The 22,600-nt window shown below is 48.9% G+C and overlaps 12 protein-coding genes across 12 annotated transcripts; 4 read left to right on the top strand and 8 right to left on the bottom strand.

Annotated features, from left to right (window-relative positions):
* Positions 1–450: 450 nt before the first annotated feature.
* Positions 451–3,642, bottom strand: COCMIDRAFT_7070 (uncharacterized protein; the record flags this gene model as incomplete). Its single annotated transcript, XM_007691774.1, has 3 exons — positions 451–2,915; positions 2,963–3,487; positions 3,636–3,642. The coding sequence occupies 3 exons, from the start codon at positions 3,640–3,642 to the stop codon at positions 451–453; spliced, it is 2,997 nt and encodes a 998-aa protein (XP_007689964.1).
* Positions 3,643–3,882: 240 nt separating this feature from the next.
* Positions 3,883–4,089, bottom strand: COCMIDRAFT_100707 (uncharacterized protein; the record flags this gene model as incomplete). The annotated part of the gene is made up of 1 exon (XM_007691803.1): positions 3,883–4,089. The coding sequence occupies one exon, from the start codon at positions 4,087–4,089 to the stop codon at positions 3,883–3,885; it is 207 nt and encodes a 68-aa protein (XP_007689993.1).
* A 2,017-nt stretch (positions 4,090–6,106) lies between these two features.
* Positions 6,107–6,331, bottom strand: COCMIDRAFT_100614 (uncharacterized protein; the record flags this gene model as incomplete). The annotated part of the gene is made up of 1 exon (XM_007691802.1): positions 6,107–6,331. A coding segment is annotated over one exon (225 nt), but the record flags the coding sequence as incomplete, so codon positions are not given.
* Positions 6,332–6,543: 212 nt separating this feature from the next.
* Positions 6,544–7,954, bottom strand: COCMIDRAFT_28034 (uncharacterized protein; the record flags this gene model as incomplete). Its single annotated transcript, XM_007691783.1, has 2 exons — positions 6,544–7,703; positions 7,759–7,954. The coding sequence occupies 2 exons, from the start codon at positions 7,952–7,954 to the stop codon at positions 6,544–6,546; spliced, it is 1,356 nt and encodes a 451-aa protein (XP_007689973.1).
* A 495-nt stretch (positions 7,955–8,449) lies between these two features.
* Positions 8,450–9,429, bottom strand: COCMIDRAFT_38571 (uncharacterized protein; the record flags this gene model as incomplete). The annotated part of the gene is made up of 3 exons (XM_007691789.1): positions 8,450–9,170; positions 9,220–9,237; positions 9,287–9,429. 3 exons carry the CDS (start codon positions 9,427–9,429, stop codon positions 8,450–8,452), a joined length of 882 nt encoding a protein of 293 aa, XP_007689979.1.
* Positions 9,430–9,712: 283 nt separating this feature from the next.
* COCMIDRAFT_100708 (glycosyltransferase family 50 protein) lies at positions 9,713–11,067 on the top strand (the record flags this gene model as incomplete). Its single annotated transcript, XM_007691801.1, has 2 exons — positions 9,713–10,726; positions 10,777–11,067. 2 exons carry the CDS (start codon positions 9,713–9,715, stop codon positions 11,065–11,067), a joined length of 1,305 nt encoding a protein of 434 aa, XP_007689991.1.
* Positions 11,068–11,830: 763 nt separating this feature from the next.
* On the bottom strand, positions 11,831–12,217 carry COCMIDRAFT_28031 (uncharacterized protein; the record flags this gene model as incomplete). Its single annotated transcript, XM_007691782.1, has 1 exon — positions 11,831–12,217. One exon carries the CDS (start codon positions 12,215–12,217, stop codon positions 11,831–11,833), a length of 387 nt encoding a protein of 128 aa, XP_007689972.1.
* A 1,583-nt stretch (positions 12,218–13,800) lies between these two features.
* Positions 13,801–14,619, top strand: COCMIDRAFT_100652 (uncharacterized protein; the record flags this gene model as incomplete). The annotated part of the gene is made up of 1 exon (XM_007691800.1): positions 13,801–14,619. One exon carries the CDS (start codon positions 13,801–13,803, stop codon positions 14,617–14,619), a length of 819 nt encoding a protein of 272 aa, XP_007689990.1.
* A 774-nt stretch (positions 14,620–15,393) lies between these two features.
* Positions 15,394–16,523, top strand: COCMIDRAFT_28029 (uncharacterized protein; the record flags this gene model as incomplete). The annotated part of the gene is made up of 4 exons (XM_007691781.1): positions 15,394–15,478; positions 15,530–15,923; positions 15,980–16,162; positions 16,232–16,523. The coding sequence occupies 4 exons, from the start codon at positions 15,394–15,396 to the stop codon at positions 16,521–16,523; spliced, it is 954 nt and encodes a 317-aa protein (XP_007689971.1).
* A 387-nt stretch (positions 16,524–16,910) lies between these two features.
* On the bottom strand, positions 16,911–18,145 carry COCMIDRAFT_38567 (glycosyltransferase family 34 protein; the record flags this gene model as incomplete). The annotated part of the gene is made up of 3 exons (XM_007691788.1): positions 16,911–17,507; positions 17,565–17,958; positions 18,105–18,145. 3 exons carry the CDS (start codon positions 18,143–18,145, stop codon positions 16,911–16,913), a joined length of 1,032 nt encoding a protein of 343 aa, XP_007689978.1.
* Positions 18,146–18,931: 786 nt separating this feature from the next.
* On the top strand, positions 18,932–19,330 carry COCMIDRAFT_28027 (uncharacterized protein; the record flags this gene model as incomplete). The annotated part of the gene is made up of 1 exon (XM_007691780.1): positions 18,932–19,330. One exon carries the CDS (start codon positions 18,932–18,934, stop codon positions 19,328–19,330), a length of 399 nt encoding a protein of 132 aa, XP_007689970.1.
* A 520-nt stretch (positions 19,331–19,850) lies between these two features.
* COCMIDRAFT_38565 (uncharacterized protein) lies at positions 19,851–22,223 on the bottom strand (the record flags this gene model as incomplete). Its single annotated transcript, XM_007691787.1, has 2 exons — positions 19,851–21,944; positions 22,005–22,223. 2 exons carry the CDS (start codon positions 22,221–22,223, stop codon positions 19,851–19,853), a joined length of 2,313 nt encoding a protein of 770 aa, XP_007689977.1.
* Between the last annotated feature and the right edge of the window lie 377 nt (positions 22,224–22,600).

Raw genomic sequence — 22,600 nt, 5'->3', positions numbered from 1 at the left:
ACCATCTCATCTTCTATTTGTATATGGATAGACCAGAGCTTAGCTCTCTATCGAATACAATCTTGTTACCCAGGCCTTGCCCAATTGTGCTCCCGAGCTTAAGACTGCTCCCCGGAGCTGCGCCCCTTATAGAGAAATAATAAAGTTAGTGCTTTGCCCAAGCACGGAGGGACCAAGAAGGCTGCGAAAGCGTGCTCCGTGCGTAGGGCCTGACCAAGAAGGGCTACGTCGCTCAAAGAATCAAGCTAAGTATCAGCGGCTTTCGAGTTTATCGATCTGGTGTATGCTCAAGTTATTATTATCCTATTGAGACACTGCAGACCCAATCTGGCAGTAGAGTTTCGCATTAGTCACTTGGATTCTGATCATTTCCTAATACAACGATGTAATTCTTAAGATGAAAACGACTGTTCGCATGTACCCGCTTGGATTACCAAGTTTTGAAATAAGCTACTGTAAATATAGAACCCTCGCACAACGCTGCTCAGCCCAAGATGGAATCGGCTTGTTTACCGCATAGCTGACTCCGCCCGACACCAGTTCATAGCGTATTAGCTCCGGGTCCCTGTCGGATATGACCGTACTGCGCTCGGACCATCTCAACCTGACCTCCCTTCTTGACATATAGTATGGCTTTCGTCCAAGCTTTTGCATGGCGCTGGGGATCGCTGCTGCAATGAAGATGTCGTCGTCACCGAAGCCACCAATGTTCCCAATGGGGTAACTAGCATCCACGAAAATTATCAGGCCTTCGTCACTGGAGGCTGGTCTCCAGGTTAGGCGAACCAATTTATTAGGTTTAAGGTTTTGGCGTACTACCTGCGAGGATCGTTTCGCTTGGAGCGATTCCGCGTCTGCGCCATAACAAGTACTTCTCTTCCCGGGTTGCGTTATATGGTCACTGAGCTTGCGAAATGATATTGAGTACCATTGAAGAGCCTTTTCCAACTGCTCAGCTGCTGGTGTGCGCGGCCTTGCGAGAAGCCCTTTGGCCCACTCACGCATTTCGGCAGAGTCTCCTCTATTGACCAATTCATTCAGTTCATGTGCGGTGTCCCCGTCGAAGAGCGTATGTTCAAAGCTCAGTGCAACATGAAGTCCTGTCAAGATAATGGCGCGCTTTTTTTTCCAATTCACAAGGATGATAGCTTGCTGCAAAAGCTCGTCTACATCGTCGCCGAACCTGCCAACTTCCATCCAGCCAGGGACAAGGTCTTCTGTATAGTTGCCGCCGATGCTAAAAGTGAGGAACTGCCCACCTCCGACATTCCCCTGGACGCTCCGGGACTTTGGTTTGTTCATTACGGGTACCCCAGGGTGACCGCAAAACTGATGATTCGAACAACTCAATGTCGGCTGACGTGTAGTTTGGTTTTCGACAGGGTTCGGCGCAAGTTCCATGCCCAAAATTATTGAATCTGGCAAAACGATAGGACTTCCACGTCTATCTTTGAGTAATCTTCCTTCTTTCCCAGTATTCCCTACTTGTGGAAGATCAATCACCCAGTAATCTGTATTTGGAGTCTGTGCGGCGATTGGCGAAGGAGTGATCGTTGCAGGCCCGTCCACCTCCCCTTCTCCCTCCTCCCCGGTCTCCTCCTCCCCAGTCTCCTCCTCCCCGGTCTCCTCTTCTTCCGCCTCTTTCTGCCAGCCCAAGACATGACCTCTCGATAGGCTGCGGTTTTGCGGCATAACTCTATATGTATTTGGTGGGTCAAGAATAATTGTTCCCCTTCGAGTTTCAATAAAGATCCTTTCCTCTCCCTTCTCATATGTCATTCCCACAGAAGCACCTGGGAAAATTTTAAATAAGTGGTTGGTCTGAATAAGCATGACTCCTGGCTCCAGAGCCCATGCTGTCTCCAGAGTTTCGGGGGTAAGATCGACAACCTCGTGCAACCCTTCACTCAAGGTGAAGATTGAGCACAAGTTCAGAATTTTAGTCCAGCAACTTGCGCGGTCAATCAAATTGAAAGGCTGGTGGCGAAACACATGGAACTCTATCTTCTTCCCGCTGAGATCGACGGGTTGAGGTAACCCAGACACAATCTTAAAAGAGTCGTCGAACCTCGACTTCGGCATTATCAGGGTATCCGGGGTATTCAGAGTAAACTGGGTGTAGACGGATCCATCAATTGGCTTCATCTCTCTTAAATACCAATCTAGTTCTTGGCCATAGAAAGCTGCAGTCGATGCGGTCAGAATTCCCCAGTACATCACAATGTTCTTCAAGTCTGCAATCCTCCCTTGAAGCGCAACTCCAGATAGAGTGGGAATGATTTTGAAAATGGACTCTTCAATGGGAACCGATTCAAGCGGCAAGATACATCCTTCATCAAGTGCACCAACCATGTCCCCGATCACGGTGAGAATTCTCTTGTAATTTTCGGATGGCTGTTTGAGAGTAACCAGCCTCAAGCCAAAAGGTGCAGTCTCTGAGGTCGCAACGGCAATAGCAGAGGGAAGGCGGCTGAGGAAGGCCGACCCACTATTCCTCCGCAACAGCGGCCGCAATTTGTCGTCGGCCAAGAATATTGCCCCTTCGTCCTCAAGATGTGTTCTTTCAATGATAGGCGCGGCGTTGGTTGCCGGGCTGTGTGAAATAGCCTCTGCATGGCTCCTTTGGCAGTCAAGCAAATACCTGAATGTTTTAAAGTCGATCGGCCATCCAATTTGGATGGCCTGACCTACGACTTCGTTATTGAGGATCTCAACGCGACGGTTCCTCCACTTGTCTTCCCCAATCTGGCCAAGTATCTGGATAGCCGAACCCTCCAACCTATTATTATGGATGAAGAGTTCCGTAGTTTCGTTATCAGATCTAGAACCTGCTGCACCTTTCGAGTCCATGACAGCGACTGCCTCTTCGTCTAGAAAAGCAACTTCGGCTTTGGTTAGAGACACTAAGCCGTCATCTACTAACTTCAGCCTGCAGCGATACCCAATAGTGATATTGACGAACCTTGCGGTGCCCGGCCTTTGAGTAGGCCGGCTAGCTTGAGCCCTTGGCCCTCTCCAATGATTTTTAGAAGGAGACGATCGAGTTGATGGATGACCTTAGCGTTGGCAAGAACATTGTCGCCAGTGGTGTACGTCAGTCCGACAGCGGCATTCTGAATCCGTAAGCAGATGTTGGATTTCGCACGATCGACCTCCGTCATGATATCCGCAAGCATAATCTTATCTTGCGACCCACCCACGAACTGGTGGGCAAGTGGATGCCTCGTTCCATTACCTCCCAGATCAAGTGTCTTCAAGTGCTGCACAAGCTCTGCTCCAACTTTTTGGAGTCTAGTCAAGGCGAGGACCACGTCTGTTGTTTGCAACGCATCTTCGTCCTCGATCAGGTGAACAATAGCGCTTATCTTAGTGAGATCGACAATGTAGAAGCCCAGAACTTCTCTGACGTTCTCCTGGACTGCGCGGGTATGAACTTCTTTGATAATGCGATTTGCGGTCTCTAGCAACCGGGAGGCTGCGGCGGCAACTATCAAAGATTCGGCCTTAAAACTCTAATTAGCGATATTTATACTCGCAACATAGTTAAAGAGCCCCATTATTATAAATAGTAATTATGGAAGATGCCAATTTGTACAACAATTGAGAATACTAGTGGGTGGTTAGGTTGAAGAAACCCCTCATCGTGTGGCGCAGCCTTTCTCTAGGATTCTAAGCGATTCAATGTAACGTGACGTATGTTACACAGGGTTCGGGTCTATACTTCTCTTGTCGGGTCCGCACTAAGGCCGGTGAGCTTTACGCTAGTGTTCCGTGAGGGTTGTCTGGCGATGCAGTAGAGTAGTGTGCTTGATAGAAGGTAACAATCGGTTTGACAACTACTGATCTATATTGCTATAACTAGACTAACAGGTAATAATCTTATTAAGTAAAGTAACTAGTAAGAAAATACAATTTGAGTTGACCACAACGAGAGTAATAATGAGATCCATCCATCCTTATATCCTCATTGCTACCAGTCCTGCTATCCCTGGGAAGGTTGCTCTTGGCGGGATGGCACACCACGTGACCTAACCCCGCGATGATCATTATCTTCTGACATGGACATCTATAGGCCCTCAGCCATCTCATCACTTGTCAAGGAGAGAATCCTTCCTGTTGCTTGCTGCTTGTAACAGCGTATTTTTAGCGGCTTATGACGTCAAAACTACTGCTTAGCTCAATCTCCTATTTTGAACATCCTATATATCTGACAAACTCCTCCTATAACGCTAGCAGGAAGGGCGACCGGACCGCTCCTACTAAGATTTTGTAGATGTTTCCAAATGTATAGATAATAGGCAGGTAGAGGTACATACACGCAACTACAGACATGAGATCGCCACATTCAAAGCCACACCGTTGTGAAAAGTGTTAACACTTATTTGGTAAGCGCCTTTCTGAGCGGCCGTACGTTCAAGAAAACCGAAGTGTAGGGACCAGAAGCTGATACCGGTCACCACTGTATACGCTTATTCTATCTACTTGCGATGCCTGGGATGTGAAAACAGAAAAGATTTAATACTTCATCTCAGTTTCGCATGTGACAGTATCACGTGATAGCGCTCAGGCTATGAGCGTATCCCCAGACTTTATGCATGTTCCCAGTAAAGCCCGCCTAGCAGTGACTGTCCAATGACTTACCGTGAAGGCACCCTAATCGATCTCAGCCCCTGTATCTCGTCTTCTCGGTACAAAAAAGTTGATTTTTCCAGTTATTCAGCATCTTTTCCCTTACCGCCCAGGGAGACTTCGAAAAATTGCAGGCGGCTAAAAATACAAGGGCTAAATAAGGGCCTCCTTTTTAGGGTCAGGCTTATCCCTCGTCGAGCTACGGGCTCGCTTCGTTCCTCCCCACCCTTCCCGTCACTTTTACCATTTTCATAGTGACTAAAGCTAACATGGACCGAGCAAGCCAAGTGCTGGTATAAGGCATTCCTTATGGCGTCCGCAATACATACCGCGCTCTAGCAGAACATTATAACGTCGCTCGCTCTACCCTCTATGACCGTGCACATAGCAAACGCTCGAGAGAAGAGAAGGCTTAAAGCTAATAGTATCTTACTCTATTTAAAGAAAAGGTATAGCGCTAGACTAGGATCGCTATAATATCTATGATAAGGTCGTGAATTAGTTTGATGTAATTGGGAAAATGCTACAGGATTAGACTATCCTTCTAGAAAATATCTATAATATGGACAAGACAGGGGTGATATTAAGTGTACTTAGTGGTAACAAATTCATTTTCTGAGGAAGGTAAACAATAAAGCTAAAGTTCGCCGATCTACTAGGTCACTAGTAATAGGGACGGCGAAGGTCATGAGCTATAAGGATCTAAGGAGGTAAGGAAGAAGCGTGCTGGAAAGGATATAGCTAAAGAGAAGAGTAAAGGAAAACGTGGTTGAAAGCGGAAGAATGCTGCGTTAGAGGAAGATGCGATAGGTCCGAAGGCTAAAGTAACACGGATAAGTGAAGAACTAGAACTAGCGAGAGCTTCAGTGACGTCCGTATAGGTTGTCCCAGTAGCTCGAATGTATTGAGATTATCGCAGCCTTCTTCTACATGTTGCGTTGTATTTGTTGCAAGCTAATCACTAGAGTGAAATAGCTAGAAAATAATTATTTTATGGCTATAACGCGATAGATTCGCGAGCGAAAAATTGACGTCTCTAAGTGATAGTCTTGTCCAGTTACACAGTGTGTCTGGTAAACTAGGGAGGGATGTTAAGGTAAGAATTTTTTATTTGAGATTCATGTCTATTCCGCTCTAGAACTTTCCATACTTAATTTCTTCTGACCCTTTTATGTTCATAGCAGCATTTCGTAGACGTACGTAGTGAGAGAATGTTCATTCACTGCTCCATCGAGCGTCACGTACAAAGTGATTCAATAAAACAAAAACAAAACACATGTATTTTTATGAATCATAGTTATGGAAAATTCGACAATACTTTGTAGAAATACTACCTTTGTATGTATCTCCTTCACAGCATACCGAATCGGGAAAAGGTCCATGAAAAAGCCACACAAAGAGCAAGTACGAAGAAACTTTCCTCGCTTCCTCCTCCATGTCGTATACCCAACTCTGATAGTTTCAATTTAGTTGAAGATCAATAATAAAGAAAAAGGAAATGAAACAAGACGCGAGGAAAGGAAATACGCATTCCCCACAAAGGGGTGATACGCGTATCCGAACCAGTGTCAAGGGTCGTGGAGAAAATTTCAATGGTCGAGCCCAAGTCAGTCGAAGAGGCATCGCGACAATTTGTTGCAGTTTGACCGGCAATTGGGTCTTGAAGAAACAGCCGTGCTCCGTGAGAACCAGTAGCCCGAGATCATGATCGCAACATGTTGGTCGATCATGGCACGTTATTATGTCAAGGGGAGTTTCTTCGACCACTGTACAATACAGGGGCTGACCCTACTCGATCCCTTATCTGTGCTGATGCCCTGTTTCTCGGTCATATGTAGCATTCCGGTTCAAACGCTCATGATGGTAATAGGAGTTGTGACTATTGCGTCTCTGTTGACGCTTATTCCCGTACGTCTAATTCGGCTCCCATAGCTTTCGTCTGTTACCGCCCCGTACTGGGCCTACCTTGGGAGCCGGACGAGAGAATGAGTCGGGGTCGAGTGGTGCGTTGGGATCATGACGAGGAGCTGGTGGGGCTCGGAAAGTCGGACCTGGGGGAACGTACGCGCCCCGAGGAGCAAAGTTACCACGGCCTCGAAAAGGTGCAGCGCCGCGACCGCGAGGCGATCCATGCCCGCCGCGTCCACCACGAGGGGATGGCTGCTGTGTTGTACGCGCGAAATCGTTGGGATCGAAAACACGTGGGTTGGGGCTATTGGTAGCTGCTGGACCGCGAGGGGCGCGCTTGAAGAGAACCTCATCCTCATCGTCTGATGTTTCCTCGGGCTTAGTCTCAAGTGCGGGACTGGATTTAGGTCGCTCCGTTGCTTTGGACGCGCCTGAGTTGTTGCCCTTAGCAGCACTCGCCTCGACCTCGAGTTTGTGAATGGTCAAATGGTTCTTGTATTCACGGTCTTCACGAGCAACCGCATCCCGTAGCTGCTCAAGGCGCTTGGCGCGGATGCCGAATTTCTGGGCGATTGCCTGCTTCGCAGGATCGTTCGTGAGGAGGATGAAGGACTCGAGGGCGGCATCTGGGTTTCCTTCCTTGTTGATGCGCCATAGAATATGATTGAAGAGGGGCTGGAGGTAGATGGGTACGGGGCCCTTGGTCGCCTTCCCAGAACGGGCGCCGCCAGTACTGTTAAGAGCGGTACGGCCCGGGGAGCCCCCGATCAAAGCTGCAGCCTTGTCGGCATGTGTGGCTCGGTTGGCGGGCTTGGTGTTCCTGCTGGAGAAGGAGCGCGGAGACTCGAGCGTCTTTGACATGTCGTCGAAGCTGTGAGTCGAACTCATAGATGTCTCGTCAGACATGTCAAGGGCGTTGAAGGAGCTCTCCAAGTCTTCGTGATAGTCATCGTCGTCCGACTCGCTGTCTTCCATGGAGAGCAGGGTCTCGGGGAGTAGGAAATGCTCCACCTCGGCCCAGGTGCTGTAAGCCTCGTCGGCACCTTCGAGCTGGACGCGGCTTGCGGCCTCGTTAGACGTGACTTCGTCAAGCCATTTGACGGCTTCGCGCGCGTCGGCGTTGATGCGCTCGGTACCATTCTTGAGGCGATGGAGCTGGGTGAGGGCTTTATTCTCATGTTAGCGGGGGGACAAGGAGGCGGCAATGCTGTGATCGCCTACTGTGCAGCGGGACAAAGAGGCGGATGGCGTCCTGAGAAATCCACTTGCGGATGCCGTCGCGCGTGCTCTTCTTGACGCCGGCGATGAGAGCAGTGTCGTCGACGATGCAGTTGAATACCTTGCGCCTGGGCGGCTCGGGGGCGCGCATGGCCGTATCGGGCTTGCTGGGCCGGGAGGGAAAAGTGCTTCGGCGCATGGTGGCGCGGGTGCCGTGGTGGCGATGGAGAAACTTGTCGCAGCGATGGGAAATGGGATGGTGGGCGGGCGAGGGCGGATATTGATTGCTGCGTCTGGGTTGGGAACCACGGGTGCGGCTTGCGCTGTTATTATCGGCGGCGGCTTTGCTGGGCGGAGCAACAATCCATTCGTCGTGGCGCAGTGTTTCAAGGCGTGGGCATTGTAGTCGCGCTGGGTCGGGGCAGCGCGCGAGGAAATGAGTCAGGCTGGGGAATGACGCAGCCCTTCATAGTCGTTGCGTTGGTGTGTTACTGTCACGGCGGTTGGGCAAGTGAAGTTCGGGCCCGCATTCCCCCAACGATGAGGTGCTCACGCCAAGTGGGGGTTGCGCCACACAGCCACAGTTCACGCAGCATTCATTCCATTCCTCGACATTGTACATACTAGTACATACTACGTAGTTGCTAGCCAGACCAAAAGACAACAATGCCCACTTTATTCCACTCATGCTAACTCAGTAGCTCTCCACCTCGTTGCCTCTTCCACTGCCGCTGCTCATGTCTGGCATCCAGCCTTTGGGACGCTCGTTTCCACGCACTGTGAGCCCATACAGCCCTTTCTCAACCTTGTCTACACACTCCCGCATTACAGGTATCTTCTTTGTCTCTAGCTCAGCTGCAAACTTGGATCCCCCAGGTACCTCAAACATCTCGAGCTGCAGCCGAACCGCCCTCAAGTCATCCAGGACAGTCCGCGGCTTGTGCGTCTCACTTGCAGCTGGCGTCTGTTCATCAATCTCCATCTTATCGCCACCGTCCTCCTGATCATGCTCCTGCTTCAGCCTCTTGTTTGAATCTGCCTGTTTGCTGCATGGGAGTTTTCCACTTGTCGCCATGCTTGTAACAGCGAACCGCATGAGTTCGCCAGTCATATCACACACACCCAAGATATAGTCTTCTGGCGTAAAAGTAATGGGTCCTGCTTCGCCGCTCATGCTAGCAATCCGTGATTTTGCCTCATTGTATGAAATGAGTGACTGTGTTTCCAGGTAGTGTTGGAAGCTGAGCGCTTCCATGAACTCTTGATTTCCGCCAGTGATATTATGAGAGTACCGGTAGGCATTGAGTCCTTGGAGATCGGCAGCAATGTTCTTGTATCGATCCTGGATAGTCTCCCAGTACTCAGCATTCTTCTTAGCCACCCAGGGCGGCAATGCTTGGCCAACAGCCCGGACCCTAGTCAGGTCAGATGATTATACGAGGATTGTAATGGCAAACAGCTCACCTCTGAAGCGTGAAGATGCTGTTGAATTGTTAGTTGCTAAACCCAATGTTGACAAAAAATCTAATACATCTTTTTGCTTGACGCGGTAATGTCGCGGGATGCTTTGATGATCCTTTCTCGACGATCGTGATGCTCGTCCAGCTCTGCACGGAACCCTTCGAACATGCTCACAAAAGGTGATGCCGATTGTTCTGGCTTTTCGTCCGCCATATTTCCGTCTCTTGGTCGTTTGAGCCCCATTGGTCTGCCTGGGTAATGCCTTGTAGACGACGTCAAGCAAATGCTGCGACTATGCACTAGTGCACGTTGTCACGTGAGAGCTATTCCTCTTGCGGCCTAGATCTATGCGACTGCTCTTGCATGCCACCATCTCCTTTCCGCTTGCACTAGGCCAATCCACGTACTTACTCTCCAATCGTCGCTTCATACACCTTTTTCCTCTCTTGTGTTTTTCCTTTGAGAGTGTGCTGGCTTTGTGCCCTCCAATGACACGATGGCTCTTTCCTCCTTTTTCCGCAGTCCTGTTTTGGTCTTCACAACTTCTATCGTCTTGCGCGCTGTCTTCCTCATCTATGGTTTGTGGCAGGATGCAAATTCTCCAATGAAGTACACAGATATCGACTATTATGTCTTCACTGATGCTGCACGTTACATCTCGTGGGGCCAACCGCCATACGCCAGAGACACGTATCGTTATACACCCCTCTTGGCATGGCTCATCTATCCCACAGTATGGCCAGGAAAATTCTGGTTTTCTTTCGGAAAGATTCTCTTCGCTGTTGGTGATGTGGCTACCGGATGGATGATGTTCCGCATCCTGAAAGAGTACAAAAAAATGCGAGACGAGAGAGCCCTGAAATTTGCAAGCATTTGGCTGCTGAACCCTATGGTAGCTACCATAAGCACAAGGGGTAGCTCCGAAGGACTGCTTGGAGTGTTTGTCACCGCACTCTTATGGGCAGTGTTAGCAAAGAAGGTGTCGCTAGCTGGTTTCTTACTCGGATTCGCGGTCCATTTCAAGATATACCCATTCATCTACGCCGTCTCTTTCGTCTGGTTTCTCGACGACACCCAGTCCCAATCCACGAAATCGGTCGCTTCGCAAGCTTCACGGACACTGTCTGGTCAGATTCAAGCCTTCATCACTCTACCTAGGTTGTCCTTGGCATTTTACAGTCTCCTCACGTTTACTGTCTTGAATCTTGCTATGTACCAGATATACGGTTGGCCGTTCCTTGAGCATAGCTATCTCTATCACTTGATCCGTAGTGATCATCGCCACAACTTCTCGCCGTACAACACATTGTTGTATCTCAATTCTTCGCCAAACCCATCGGGCCTTGAATCAGGCCCAGCGTCCTTTGAGCTAGAGCGGCTCGCATTCCTTCCACAGCTGCTGCTCAGCGCTGTTTTCATCCCACTTGCGCTGGCGAAAAAGGATCTACCAAACACAATGCTAGCGCAGACTTTTGCATTTGTCACTTTCAACAAGGTTTGCACAAGTCAAGTAAGTCATGTGATGCATCTGGAACCTGACTAAGATACTGATTTTTCCAGTACTTTCTCTGGTACATGATGTTCCTCCCATATTACCTTCCACAATCAACCTTGCTGCAATCAGCCCCTATGGGCATCGCTGCCATTGTTGCTTGGATCGCTGGCCAAGCCGCCTGGCTGCAACAAGGCTTTCAACTTGAGTTCAACGGTCATTCAACCTTTTTACCAGGGCTTTGGTTGTCTAGCATTCTCTTCTTTCTCGTCAACGCCGGCATCCTGAGTATCATCATCTACGACACTAAACAGAAGCCAACACAAAGTAATATTGTACAAGAGAAAAAGAAACAGTAGTCAAGCTATGAATCCATATTTTGATGTATCTCGAACCGTATGTTCCCGTCGTCTTATTCAATGAACATATTAGGCCCCGTATTCACTGATGATAACATATCACTCTACGCGGCTCGATGGGGCAGAGCAAAGGAGACTAGAAGTCAAGATGCGGAAAACCGAAGATGAGGACGTGAATGTTTTTTTAAAAGGCCCTAGCTTTGGACGAGGCTACAGTCTTTCTCCACTAGATCAAACCCGCAATAGTACTCTAGTAGAACTTAATAAGAAATCTAGCATATTAGACATGGTCGTATACTACGCGAAGTAACTCTTCTTTCTCCTCTTTATAGTGCATCGATTGCATTGGCTGATACGTAGTTATCTCTAAAGTAGCTAGATACACTATTGTACTTGTCTCTGAATTTGCAGGAGTTCATAAGGAGAAGACGACAAGAAAGCTTCTGCAGCACTAAAACTTGAAAAACACCTTCCTGTGTGCAAGAATTTCAAAAGAATTTGGCTTTAATACTGAACTGGTCTTCAGATTTTGGGTGTTACTTTAAAGGTTGGAGAGGGAGAGATTCGAACTCTCAACCTCAATCCTCTTTGTAAGTAGACCTTCGTAGTAGGAACTCATAATCACGAACCCGCAACCAAAGAAACTTGAGCAGCCGCTCTCCCAAGCCGCCCTCAACCAACACCCCATCCTCCTCACCACCCCATACGAACCCCTTCCATCATGCATTCTCATCAGATGCGCTCGCTACTGTTGTTCAGAACCCTATTCCTTCGTCTCGGTATTACCATTAGTCTTAGAATCCGTGGTGACCAGTTCATTCGTGGCAGAGTAAAAGGTGGACCAAGGTGTAGCAACCACACTCTCCTGTTGCGAGAGCTCGAACGTGTAAGTATTCGCCGTAGTACCCCCAGTGCTTGAAGATTCTAGCCCCTTTTTAGTTGACGCTCGAGGCTTTGTACTGGAGGCTTTGATCTTGTTGAGCTTGCGTATAGTGCGTTGGTTGCGGGGGAGGAGATGAATTTTCTTGGATATGGGTCCCAAATTTGAGGCTGGGTCTCTCCTATTTATGAGCGAGCTGGGTGTTTGTGGTGTGACGAGCGGAATGCCATCTGAAAGCACTGCTGGCTTGGGCTTTAGCGTACGGAGCATGTTGATGAAAAGTGAAAGAGGATGAGATTCGTATGCATACGATAAGTAGAACATGTAGTGCACGGAACTTGAAAGGCAGTTCTTACTCCTGATAAATGCGTAATCGAAATTTTTTGGAAGATGTCAGAGGAACCACGGTTCACAAATATAGTTTTTTTATCTCACTGAATTAGTGCAATTACAGCTTTCCAATTTCAATCGCACTTCCCTTCCTTTCAGGGCTCAAAATCTTCTCCTTCCGAAATACACATCTCCTCCTTCGAGAAATATGAACTCATGTTAACATTTGCCACAAACGCAATAATCGATCCTCATTCTTTCATCCCCTTTCAATTCCTTCGTTGCTGTCCAATCCCTACAAACCCTCCGAAAAGCCACCCACGCTGAACTCTGAAAAGAATTCTTTCAGTACCCCCAGATCAAAGTCTTTCTCTTCCTTCATATCCTTCCGACTTTATTCTAATCCCGCTACTTCCGTATCGTCAGACTGAGGAACAGGTACCAAGCGTATCGCACCAGGATTGAATGTCGAATATGTCGGTATCCAGACGGTATCCTCACCATCTGCACCGTCTTTCTTTTCTTGATGTTTTACCTTTATGTCACACGACTTCTTCTGCATGATTGGACTGTTGATATATCGGTACAACGTAAGAATAGCAGGTCTAAAGAATGGGTTTGATGTTAAGATGCGGAGTGGTGGAGTGCGGAGTATGAAGGGGCGTCGGAGGAAAAGTGTTTGGTGGAGGTACCTAGGTACGGAAGGGAGGTGGCGGAGGATCATTCTGAAAGTTGTAAGAGGGATGAAAGGTATGCCCCTAGTTGTTCTCTTCGAGTTGAAGTGAGTTGAGTAAGCAGTATGTTTGCAGGTTGGGGATTTCATGGAGAGTCAGGACTGCGATATTGCATAGATGGAGATCAAAGCTTTGTGAAACTGAATCAAGAGCGTTATTCAAGCATGGGAATACGAGGGAGGTAAGTTCCTACCATTTCAATTTCGTTGCACTAGATTCGCTCAACCTTTTAGTCGTCGAGGTGAGAGAAAAGGAAAGGGGAGGAGTTATCTCAACCACGGTTTGACATGCGAGTTGAAACGATTGCGGCCACAACCTTGTAGCAATATCATTTTTCGGCGTTGGGGTATCTATGCTACAATTTTAACATAATAAATTGCTAATAGCAGTCGCATGACTTTCTTGATCTTGCACACAAACTCATAGATCAGCCAAGGCGATCTTAGTACGTAAGTTGACCACACGCCACGCCAAAACTGTCACAGCATTTATGTGACTGTGGCAATCGCATCTATTTCGCTTTTCTGCCATAGACACGTATCGCGAATGTTGACTGCCGAAGAGAGCGGGTTGACCGGAAAGTTTGTTTTGACTAGTTATCACGCGCTAAGGCAATGTTTGGATCCTGTCATTTGCTTGCGGTGCTTTCTCGGCGGCGGCCCTGCCACCATGGTAGGCCATACATAAGTATCTGAGGACAGTGAGTGTGTTTGAATGACCTGTAGCTCAGAAAACAGTTGACACCATTCATTCCCATCATCTGCTTCATTAAAACCCACTGCATTCATCATGACTCAATCTGAAGACACTCCATCCCAAATGCCCGCCTGGTACGTGCCAAATGCGACCGAGGACAATGTAGCGCCGGAAATCCGCGAGGTTCTCGTAGGCTACAGCGGTATTCCGCGGGACCAAGTCCTCGATCATGTCGTGAAAATACGTGATGAAGCTTGGAAAGTCTATCCATATCCATGTATCGGTCAGTTTCGATTTGTCGATCGCAGCTTCACAAAGCCATCCAAGGAGTTCGATGAAATAATACAACGCGTGCGCAACGGTGAAACACTGCTAGACATGGCGTGTTGCTTCGGCCATACAATACGTGAGCTGGTTCATGCCGGTGCGCCAGCCGAGAATATCTACGGTTGCGACCTCCAAGCCGACTTCATCGAATTGGGATACAAGCTTTTCCAGGATCGGGACAAGCTTGCAACCAAATTTATCACGGCAGATATTTTTGATCCTGATTCCGCGCTTGTAGAGTACAAGGGACATTTTGATATTATCCAGGCGGGCAAGTTCTTCCATCTATGGGGTTACGAAACACAGCTCGTAGTCTCCAAAGCTGTTTTTGAATTGCTGCGGCCTCAGCCCGGTTCGATGATTGTTGGTTCGCAAATTGGAGAACTCGAGGCTGCGGAAGGACCCTCGCCAGTAGGGACGATGTTTCGGCATAGCCCAGAGAGCTTCAGGGAGATGTGGGAGAAGATAGGAAAGGAACTTGGTGTCAAGTTCACCGTTGAGACCCGGATGACAAAACTCGCCAAAGGGCATTTCAGGTTTACAGATAACACGAGGATGCTTTGGTTCACCATCCGCCGCGAGTAGCTCTACTGTATTTCAGAGCTTTTTTTTCGTTGTTCAGACATGTACTTGGCAGCTAAGCGCCGGGCTGCAGGGGCCTATTTACCTGTGGGTCTTCGAATCGTCTGGACCATGTACAATACAGATCAGCCAAGATGAAGGGACAGTTTCCGGAAGTGATCGCGCTGGCTTCAGCTGTATCTGGAACAAAAAACAAATCGTGGCTGTTTTTGTCGTAGTGCACCTGCACATGGATTTTGCCGGAACCGGGATCTGTAGGGATAATGTACCTGTTCACGGCAACGCCAGCCGCTTTCTAGTATATGCATATTTCCCCAAACTCTTCCAGATTCCATGTTCAATTTCTCGTGTTTGGCTAATTGGCCACTATATCGGTCGACCATACAGCCGGTACAGCTATATTGCGAGCTGCAGGAACCAGGGCAGACTTCTGTACGATGGCCATGCTCCACAATATCTCCCGGCGGGTGGCGGTCAATTGCTTCGTGTTCATTAACTACTCTTGTCAAGAATAATAGTTTGTTCTTCTGAGCCGAGGTGCTTTGACCAAAATTCCAGAAGCCCGAGAGCCCAGCCGTTCATTTATTTCATATTGGAATCCACAATGCTGCATATGTTCTGACTATATTTACACTACTCAGTATGAGGAAAGGTAGGCGTCTCTGAATCTATTATAAGTATTGACCTTGCTGGTCAAAGATCACTATCCGGCACCAGTTGAGAGCTCGGCACTTTGTGAAAGACCTTGCTATTACTTTAGGCCTGTAAACCACCAACATGAAGGTCTCAATTCTCACTGCAGTATTTGCTGCGACAGCTGAGGCGGCAGTCCGCGGAAAGAGGCAAGCTGGAATCCCCGATGGTATGAAGAGTTATTTCTTAAGAAAAGCCCCACAGCTAATAACATGAACAGTCAATCAGTGCGGACTGGGCGCATTCGAAGGCCGCACGTCTGAAGCGTTGCTTTTCTGTTCCAACATTTTGAAGTCAGGAACGGCCACCACTACTGTGACCAATGGATTTACGAGAACGGCAACTACGACGGCTACGACCACGGTGACTATTTCACCTTCAGCCACTCCTAAGCCAACACCAACACCAACTCCTACACCGACATCCAAGCCGACTTCTTCCACTCTTGTAGCACCGTCTTCATCCTCTACCCGTGTACCGCCATCATCATCCTCCACTCCTGTAGTACCACCGTCATCCTCTACTCCTGTAGCACCATCTTCATCATCTATTCCCTCTTCTACAACACCATCCTCGACGCTAGTCTCTTCGACTCTTGTGTCAAGTCCTTCCCCGTAAGCATCCATTTCCTGTCCTACTCAGTGACCATAAATCACTAACGAACCCACAGCACACCTACCACACCACCCAGCTGCGGCATCGCAGCCTATGTCAAAGTAACCCCCGCCTACTACTTCGAATCAAGCGGCACAAAAAACACTTTCGACGCCTGCAGCGCCCTCTGCAAAGCAGACTCTAAATGCAAGAGCTTCGGCTATGGCGAAGCAAACTGCATGCTCTTCGACGTAACTGTGTACGTACTCCCCTCTCTTAACACCCCCCCCCCAAAAAAAAACATCTTTACTAACCCCCACCGCTTCAGCTCCGAGAACACAAACCTCAACCCAACATCCCCATACACCTTCTACGACTCCTCTTGCCCCTCCGAAATCCCCATCCGCAAGCGCTCCCCTCAACTCAATATCTCGATTGGCTTGCCCGGAGGCATTGGTATCTCGCTTGGCCTGGGTAATGCGGGTGTTACGTCTGCGTGCTCGTGCCTTATTACTAGCGGTCCGGCCAGGACGACGGTGACGAGGACGGTGAGCAGTGGGACTACGACGACGAGCACGGCGGTCAGCACGGTTACGACGACGAAGGCGGCGGCGAAGTGAGATAGTTGAGGAAGGCGGGAAGTTAAAATAAATAGATAGGAATGGAGTATCATCACAAAATCTCCTAGTGGGATTTACGGTCGTGTCGAATCTGTCTAATTAATAAGTGTATCTTGTTGCTAACGCAGTACAAATCCGATAGGACGCCTTTACAGAATGCTAAACCAAACACTCGTCGCTGCGTCTCGTTCTTTCAATTCGGATCCAGGATAACCACTGGTCCCCCGCTTCTCAGCGTAAGATGTGATCCAGCCGCAATTTCCATCACGGTATCGCATGCGATCTGCTCCAACGCAGTTGGTCCCTTCTCGTAAAAACATCAACCTTATTCCCATTCAAAAGTTTCCCAGGTCGAGACCGATTTACCTCCTCATTTCCGTCCCATCCTCACCTTGTCCCTCCAACTCTCCCTCTCTTTGCCCAATGCTCTTCAAACCACTCCCTACAATGATGCTCAACCCAACACCCCGCAAAATGCACTGCCAAATCTCCCTCACTCCACAGCATGTGCGAGTCCCCATCCGCATACGCATTAAACTTGCGCTGCGGGAAAACACCCACATGCTTCCTCACCAACTCATGCTCAAACACCAAATGCTTAATCGCATTCTGCTCAGCGAGATGATGTTCCTTGCCCATCAACATGGTGCGATCCGTCATCATCTCAAGAAAGAACCGCGTGAACGCTGAGCGCCGGAAAAACATGGATCCAGCATTGACAAACTGGTGGTCTTGCGTTATCAGGATGTCGACGTCTTCGATGCGGTAGTGGGTTGGCGTGTAAATATTCGTTGGGGGTTTCTCTCCGTTGAGAAGCATGGTGCTGCGCAGTATTCCTTTTTCGATGGCCGAGGGGCTGAGGATGCTGGAGATGAGGGGGACGGAGGGGGTCATGATGATCATGTCGGCGTCCATGACCCAGATCCATTCGGCTTTGGGGTAGAGGTAGAAGGCTTCTGCTAAGGCGGGGATTTTGGCCCAGACCTACATCTGTTGTTAGATATTTTGGGCGGGTTGCATAAGAGGTGAAAGTTGGCATACTCGGTGGGAATCTCCAATGTCGTAGCGACTTGTGTTTAGCCAGAGATTGGTGTAGCCGTGTCGGGCGCAGTATTCTTCCCGGTTCTCTAGCACCCTGTCGAGTAAGTTTGGGATCTCGCTATTGTGGCCGCCTCCATCGCTTGCGGTCAAGACGATGACGTTTTCGGGTTTCGGCTCGCGCTTGAATCCATTCAGGCTACTTGCGTAGTCGGGTACATCCCAATTCCATTCTGGCTCGAACTTAAAGTATTGAGTTTGCAGCCGGTCGTTGTTTGTTTTTATTTCTACTACGGTGTCACCTGTTACGTAGTCGCGATATCGCTGGATAGGAATGGCATGGTGGTAGCTTAGGGGAACGACGACAAGGAAAACAGCGAATGTAGCGAATGTGAGCCTGGGTACAAGAATGTTTTCAGCTATCTCAGTCTATTTAGAGAAGAGGGACCCGAGGCTAGCCGGGCGTTGTTTGTATGCCAATCTGGGTAGAGGTACACACGAATCGCGTCGCCGAAACTAGTTCTGGATTGGAAAGCTACTCACTTCTTCGTCCACCGCTGAGAGGCCTGCATACTGTCTGTCATTGGAGGCACAGGAGCGCTTCTATATCGAAAGGAGCTGGGTCGAAGGGAGGCATATTGGAATACGAGCCTTCTCAGTGAGATATATATTTTTGTTTGTACGTAAAACCAACATTCAGTTCAACAGTATCGGTATTAGGCCGAGAAACCGCAATGTCGCCTTTCCATCAGGACGTGCTGGCGAGCCATCGGGAATTTTGCATAACGGTGCTAGTCCAAAAGGAGGTGTAAGGTTTTGACGAGATTATACGCGCGGGACGGCCGGCTGGCGTACCCAGGTTGCTGAATGGGAACAAAACAATGTTATGCGTAAGCATCTTGATGATCAGGCTTGTCACTGGCAACTGCCGTTCAAGCTTTCACCGATGCGGTGCTTGTCAGGAATAACAGCGAATATGCCTTTTAGTTCACTGAAAAGGAAGAAACAAGCAAAAACACCACAAACCCTATACTATTTCAGAAAATCTTACTTCTACATGGCTCGACCCAGCAAATGCCTCGGAAATTGCTTACGTTGTATCGCAAATCCTAGCGAGACTTCATATTAAACCAGGGCCTGTCCTTACACAAATCTCCACTCAACCAATCAGCCGCAGCAGGACCAAGCTTAATCAGCGCTAGTAGCGCTACTCCCAAATCTTCCGAACGGAACCCTCCACCTCACAACCCCAGCAAAGCAGCTTGGCCCCAAAAAGAAAAACCAAAAAAAGCTTACTCAACTCCACGAATCGAAAGCCTTTCAGCGTAAAAAAAAGAAGGGAAAAAGGGAAAAAAAAAAAGAAGAAGAAAATGTCATACCTTACCCAAATCACAAACATAGCCGAATACCTGGCCTGCATCAAAGCCACAGCGGGCAAGACCATCCTCCTCGCCTACTGGCCCGAAGACTCGACCTCCAACGAAGTCGTCGCTGCGCTGCACAAGCTGCTGCCAGCGTCTAGCTACGCAGAGCACGATGTGGTAGATGTGTACTGCTTCGACATGTATTCGCTGCCGGAGCTGGGCACCATGCTGGATGTCAGTTTTGTGCCGACGCTCATGTGGTTTCGAGATGGGGTGATGGATCCGATTGTGTGGCATGAGGGTGTGGCAATTGAAGGGGAGAGTGTGGAGAGGGGGGTTAAGCGCGTGGTGGATAGGGTTAAAGGAGGGGATATTGCGGGGGAGGATAGTGATGATGATTGGTAGGTTGGAGGTGACGGATGACGGCGTTAGAGAGAGAGAGAGTGTGTGTGTGGTGGGGGGGATCTTGGGAGTACGAGTCATGTTTCGCGGTGCTACTGAGGTCTGGGGACTGAGGGTACTTACTGCTCGAGTTTTCGTTGCACTCGATGCTGGCTGAGATATGATACTTTTCCTGACACCTTTTTCCAATCGCCTCTCGTCGGAAAGATTGTTTGGAACGGCTGGTTTTGACGAGCATAACATAAATTTCGGCTTTCCGGTAATCGTCATTGCAGGACCCTGTTTCTGATGGCCCAAGGAGCACTCACATCAGCCTTACAGGGGCAAGAATCAGAGGCAAGGATCAAACAACCTTTAGAATACGACTACGAAATCTGGACATATGACATCAACAGTAGGGTATGCTTTCATTAAGCGAGAAAGAAAAATAACTGAAGGACTTCTTGCACAATCGGGATACACGATCTTCACGTCATAATCATATGACATTATGTCCACATTCCCGCCCCTCTATATTGACCCTTCAATCTACAAGCTCAAGCATACTATACGCCTTATGTTCCACCGATTTCTTCACAACTGTCAATGGATCCATCTGCTTTTTCACTTTCTTAATCTCCATCATGCCATCCGCCCCCTCAACTTCCACTTCCTCTTCCTCAATCTCATCATTGTCGTCAAACGCCCCAGTCTCCAGGAAGAGCCTAAGCATACCTTGCGAGTAACCCGAAACAAGCGCTGTATTCGTATCATCCATTGTCGTCGGCTTACTCGTACTGAATCCAGCAAGGTTCCAAAAGATGAGACGCGGAACCTCGTAACCCGCCTTGGCATACTCATCCTTGATACGCTGGAAAGAAGAGTTCCAACGATCCTCTGCTCTGTAGGCTGCGTTGAACTGCATATCGCTGAATACGAAAACCTGCTTGACCATGTCTTCTGGCTTGAGCTTGTTCTTGATAGCTATGGGGAGAATAACGTCTTTGAAGACGGCAACGAGATCCGTGCTACCACCCCAGGGGCTTTGTTCAAGAAACTTGATTTGTTCCCTGAGTCCCTCACCTACGCCGCTCGTAGAAATGTATGCTGGAGTAGTCTCAAAGGTGATGAAGCCGTTGCCAAAGGGTGGTGCTGTGACCTCTGAGATGAGGAGGGAGAGGCCAATGGCAGAGTCCATGGGGCAGGAGCCATCTTTGAATACTGGATAGCCCATGCTGCCACTGACGTCACATACGGCGATGCTAGATTGCAGAGTGCCGGCATCGCGTACGCGCTTGACGAGAGTCTTCCACTGGCCATCGATGAGTTCTCCAAGTATCTTGTCTTGTTTGCGCTCTTTGGCAGCCTTGAAGTTCAATTTCTTGCCCTTCGTCAGGGGCACTTGCCTGCTATTGGTGCCTCGTGCTTTGCTGACTAACGTAGATGGCAGCAGGGTAGCGCCAGATACTGTTGCAGTACCGGCAGTGACTTTGTTGATGTAGGCGGTAAAGCGCTCCTCATCTTTCTGTAGGAAGAGTGAACTGTAACGGTCCATGGCGAGTGATGGTACCTGTTCATACTTGATATTCTCAAAGGTTTTCGCCGCAATTTCCCGCTCAACGATACCCAGGGCCTTGCGTAGAGGTGATGCATACTGTTTTCGATAAAGCTCGCGGACATGGCGGAGGTATAGCTCGCGGTTGCTAGCATCAGAACAGTGCAAGGCAGGATCTGGGAAGAGAATTTCGGCAATAGAAGACTGAATGAAGGTCTGCTTGTCATGAAATTCACCAAAGGTAGGTGCCCACTTGGCTGCGAGTGATATCTTTTTCAAGTCTGATGCCTTTCCAGAATCCAAGAGGGCTTTGTCGGACTTGAGTTGCTCAGCAAACAGTCTCGCGACAGTAATGTGTAGCGCGCGATGGAAAGGATCGTTCTTCAGCTTGTCTTGCACCCGCTGGTTGTGTTCTTGTCTTTGGCGGTGTCGGGTTTCTTTCGCAACCTTGGGATCCCAATTTCTTGTTTCCTTTGGGTTTTCCGTAGTGTCGATAACCTGATTGAGCAGAGAGGAACGGTCGCCGTCGAACTTGAGCTGATCATTTGCTGAGAATACCACTAGATTGAGGAGATCCTTCCAGTACCCATGCGACATTCCATACTTGATGTCGTGTGCTTTGGAAGGGTCAGACTCATCAACCTCTACCGTCTCAAAATCGTCCTCAAGCCTTTTGATTGAACAGTCCTCGGACTCAGGCTTTGGCTCGGCCTTCTTCGCTATGACGGGTCGAACTAGCCACTTTAGGTTTGCCAGAAACGTCAAAGGATGGTTCTCGGCCAGCCATCCCAAAGCCGTGTACGTGGTAAGTCGACTACTTTTGCCCAGATGAATACTGCGTGCATTGAATATGATTTTCAAAGTTAGGAGAGGGTCTTCACTCCAGGCATCTTTGAGTAGGGTCTTGAGTCTTTCGGGCCCGGTAGCCTCGCCAAAGTCATGGAATAGGTCTACGAGCACATCTTTCGATGAGATGTTGGTGACGTCGCCGTTTTCTGTCAAGGTCTGGTTGTTGGCTGCAAGCTGTTTATCTGTTCGCACGTGGGCGGCGTGACTTTCCAGGCCAGCGACAAATGGCGCTTTCTGTGGACGGAGATTGTTAGCGTCATACGACGCCTTTCGCTTCAACCTGGTGCTACTCACTGGCTCATTTTCAGCGACGGTGACTGATTCGATACCATTGGCAGTAGACTTCTGTTGGCTGCACTCTTTCGAGCCATGTGGATGTATTTGCTGCTTCAGAAGATGCTGGAACTCATCTTCTGACATGTGTAGTGCCACATCCTCTGGAAGAAATACAGGGAAGGATGAATTCAGTATTGAATGCTTCTGTGAGCCGGTAGCATCACTGTTGGAAGCCATTTTGAGGAGATGGCCCTGAGTTCTAGGTTTGGTGTTTATTGGGTTGCTGACATTTATATATACATAAGATGTGAGTCAAGACAAAAGAGGCACGGTAGGTGTTGGTGTGGGGTAACCGGGGGCCTTGGAAGATGGAGGTGCATGGCTGCCTATGGAGGAGCTTGTAGCTTAGTTGCCTCCTGGATCCACAAATCCTACCATTGAACAGAAAGGGCACAGCAAGACGAAAGGGCGCAACTGTTACTTGCCACACAATTGTGCCGGTTGATCGAGACAGTAAACGCGTATCGAAACACCAGGCTAGAGATAGTGCAGCCTACAAAGAGAGGACTAATGAGCGAGTCGAGGGCTTGAGAATGATCACAGGATCTTGGCTG

Source organism: Bipolaris oryzae (genome assembly GCF_000523455.1).
Source record: "Bipolaris oryzae ATCC 44560 unplaced genomic scaffold scaffold_109, whole genome shotgun sequence".
Taxonomy (NCBI): domain Eukaryota; kingdom Fungi; phylum Ascomycota; class Dothideomycetes; order Pleosporales; family Pleosporaceae; genus Bipolaris; species Bipolaris oryzae.
This window is presented reverse-complemented; position numbering and strand designations above follow the sequence as displayed.